The sequence below is a fragment of the Rhincodon typus genome, chromosome 48 (assembly GCF_021869965.1).
Source record: "Rhincodon typus isolate 14 chromosome 48, sRhiTyp1.1, whole genome shotgun sequence".
Classification (NCBI taxonomy): Eukaryota; Metazoa; Chordata; class Chondrichthyes; order Orectolobiformes; family Rhincodontidae; genus Rhincodon; species Rhincodon typus.
This window is the reverse complement of record NC_063379.1, coordinates 5,172,029-5,174,532: the sequence shown is the minus strand read 5'-3', so window position 1 is coordinate 5,174,532 and position 2,504 is coordinate 5,172,029. Positions and strand designations below refer to the sequence as shown.

The 2,504-nt window shown below is 54.1% G+C and overlaps 1 protein-coding gene across 1 annotated transcript in view; it reads left to right on the top strand.

The window, feature by feature from the left end:
• The first annotated feature begins 274 nt into the window (after positions 1-274).
• LOC125488016 (coxsackievirus and adenovirus receptor homolog) overlaps positions 275-2,504 on the top strand; it is a 9,205-nt gene continuing 6,975 nt past the window's right edge. The window contains exon 1 of the mRNA XM_048620762.1: positions 275-554. Coding sequence (XP_048476719.1) covers positions 458-554 — 97 coding nt within the window. The 5' untranslated portion in view covers positions 275-457. The remainder of the gene's footprint in view (positions 555-2,504) is intronic.

Below are 2,504 nucleotides of genomic sequence, written 5' to 3'. Positions count from 1 at the left end.
CGGCCTTCTGGACACAGTGTGGGATAACAAAGGGTGCAGGCACTGAGGGAGGAGACGATGAAAAGGTGAAGGGAGAGGAGGTGATTTTTCAGAGTGCCGTGTTTGGAGCTGATGTTTGGGCGGGGATCGGGCAGGGCTGGTGAACTGCAGAAGGCGTCACCCGCGTACGCTCTCGAGCTGACCTTCTCAGCTGGCCCTCCCTCCCTGCCCTGGGGCGGGCCCCGTGCTCCTGGATTGCGGACTGACCTGTTCTTACCACACTGGCAGTCCCAACAAAAGCACACTCCCTGCCCGAGCCGCCTCCGCGAGGTTTGCCAGACTCGTCCCAGGGCCACCGCTGCTCCCGGGAGCGGGCACCGTCGCCAGGCGAGAGACAGAGCGGCCCTCCAGACACCGGCTCGAGCCGCCCACCCCCGGGTGGGTCGGGAGGAGGGGGACCGAGGCCTACAGAAGCACGATGGCCCTCGTGAACCATCCTTCATTCTCTGCCAGTCACTTCATGTGCCAACTCCCCGTTGCCCACACCTTGGTCTACCGCAGCTGGATAATAGCAGGTCAGTTGTAGAGTCGTAGCCTCTTAGAGATACGCGGTACGGAGACAGACTCTTCGGCCCATCCAGTCCTTCAATCCCAAACTAAACCAGCCCCCACACCCACCTGCTCCTGGCCCCATATCCTTCCAAACCCTTTCCCTACTCACGTACTTATCCGAATGTCTTTTAAACGTTATAACTGTACCCATATCCCCCATTCCCTCAGGCAGTTCATTCCACACACCAACCGCCCTCTGTGTTAAAAACAAATTTGCCCCTCACACCTTTTTAAATCCATCTCCTCTCACCTTAAAAGTACGCTCCCCCCCACCCCGCCTTCGTTTTCAACTGCCGCTGTCCCAGGGGAAAGACCCCTGCTATTCACGTTATCGATGCCCCTCTCGTGATTTTACAAACCCCTATAAGGTCACCCCCTCAGCCTCCGACGCTCCAGGGAGAGAAAGTCCCCGGCCTCTCTCTCTAAGTCAAACCCTCCCCTCCCATCCTGGTGAGTCTCTTCCGAAACCTCTCCGGTCATCCATGCCGACCCAATATCCTAAATCCATCTAGTCCCATTTGCCAGCATTTGGTTCATATCCCTCTAAATCCTTCCTATTCATGTCCCCATCCAGATGCCTTTTAAATGTTATAATTGTACCAGCCTCCACCACTTCCTCTGGCAGCTCGTTCCATACACGCACCACCCTCTGCGTTAAAATTACCCCTCAGGTCCCTTTTAAATCTTTCCCCTCTCACCTTAAACCTATGCCCCTCTAGTTTTGGACTCCCCTCCCCCTGGGGGAGAAAGACCTTGTCTATTTACCCTATCCATGCCCCTCGTGGTTTTATAAACCTCTGTAAGGTCACCCCCTCAGCCTCCGACGCTCCAGGGAAAATAGCCCCAGCCTCTCCCTGTAGCTCAAACCCTCCAGCCCCGATATGATAGAGGTGAATTTTTGCTGGGGGATGGAATAAATGTGAAAGGACAGTGTGATCGTGGGTGAAAGGGACTTTAAGAGAGCTGCTGGGATAATCAAAGGAACGCTGTATGAGGCCCCTCGATAGTTAAAGGGGACGGGCAGTGAGATCTGGTTATCATTCCCGGAATGGGGAGCAGGATCCTGGGATTGTTAAAGGGACAGCATCTGGGATCGTGGAATAGTTAAATGGACAGGAGGCAAGACCCCGAGAGAGTTACAGGGAAAGACGGACAGATCCTGGGAAAGGTGGATAGGTGGGGACTGAGATTTCAGAAAACATAATGGGAGAAGGAGTGGGATCCCAGGATAGTTAGAGGGACACAGAGTGGGATCCCGGGATAGTTAGAGGGACATGGAGTGGGATCCCAGGATAGTTAGAGGGACAGAGAGTGGGATCCCGGGACAGTTAGAGGGACAGAGAGTGGGATTCCAGGATAGTTAGAGGGACAGAGAGTGGGATTCCAGGATAGTTAGAGGGACAGAGAGTGGGATCCCGGGACAGTTAGAGGGACAGAGAGTGGGATCCCGGGACAGTTAGAGGGGCAGGGAGTGGGATTCCAGGATAGTTAGAGGGGCTGGGAGTGGATTTCCAGGACAGTTAGAGGGGGAAGATTCCAGGATATTTAAAGGGACAGAGAGCACAATCCCAGGATACTTAAGGGGTGCAGGAGTGGGATCCCGGGATGGTAAAAGTTACAGGGAGTGAGAACCCGGAGAGGGACAGGAGTTTGAAGCCTGACAAGGAAGGAGATCCCAGGAGAGCTAAAGGCACAAGGAGTGGGATCCCAGAAACTCTAAAGGGAGAGACAGGAGATCCCAGAAATTTAAAGGGACAGGGAGTGAGATCCCTGGATAGCGAAATAGACAGAGTGTGATATCCTGAGATAGCGAAACGGACAGAGCATGATATCCCGGGATAGGGGAAACGGACAGAGCGTGATATCCCGGGATAGCGAAATGGACAGAGCGTGATATCCTGAGATAGCAAAAT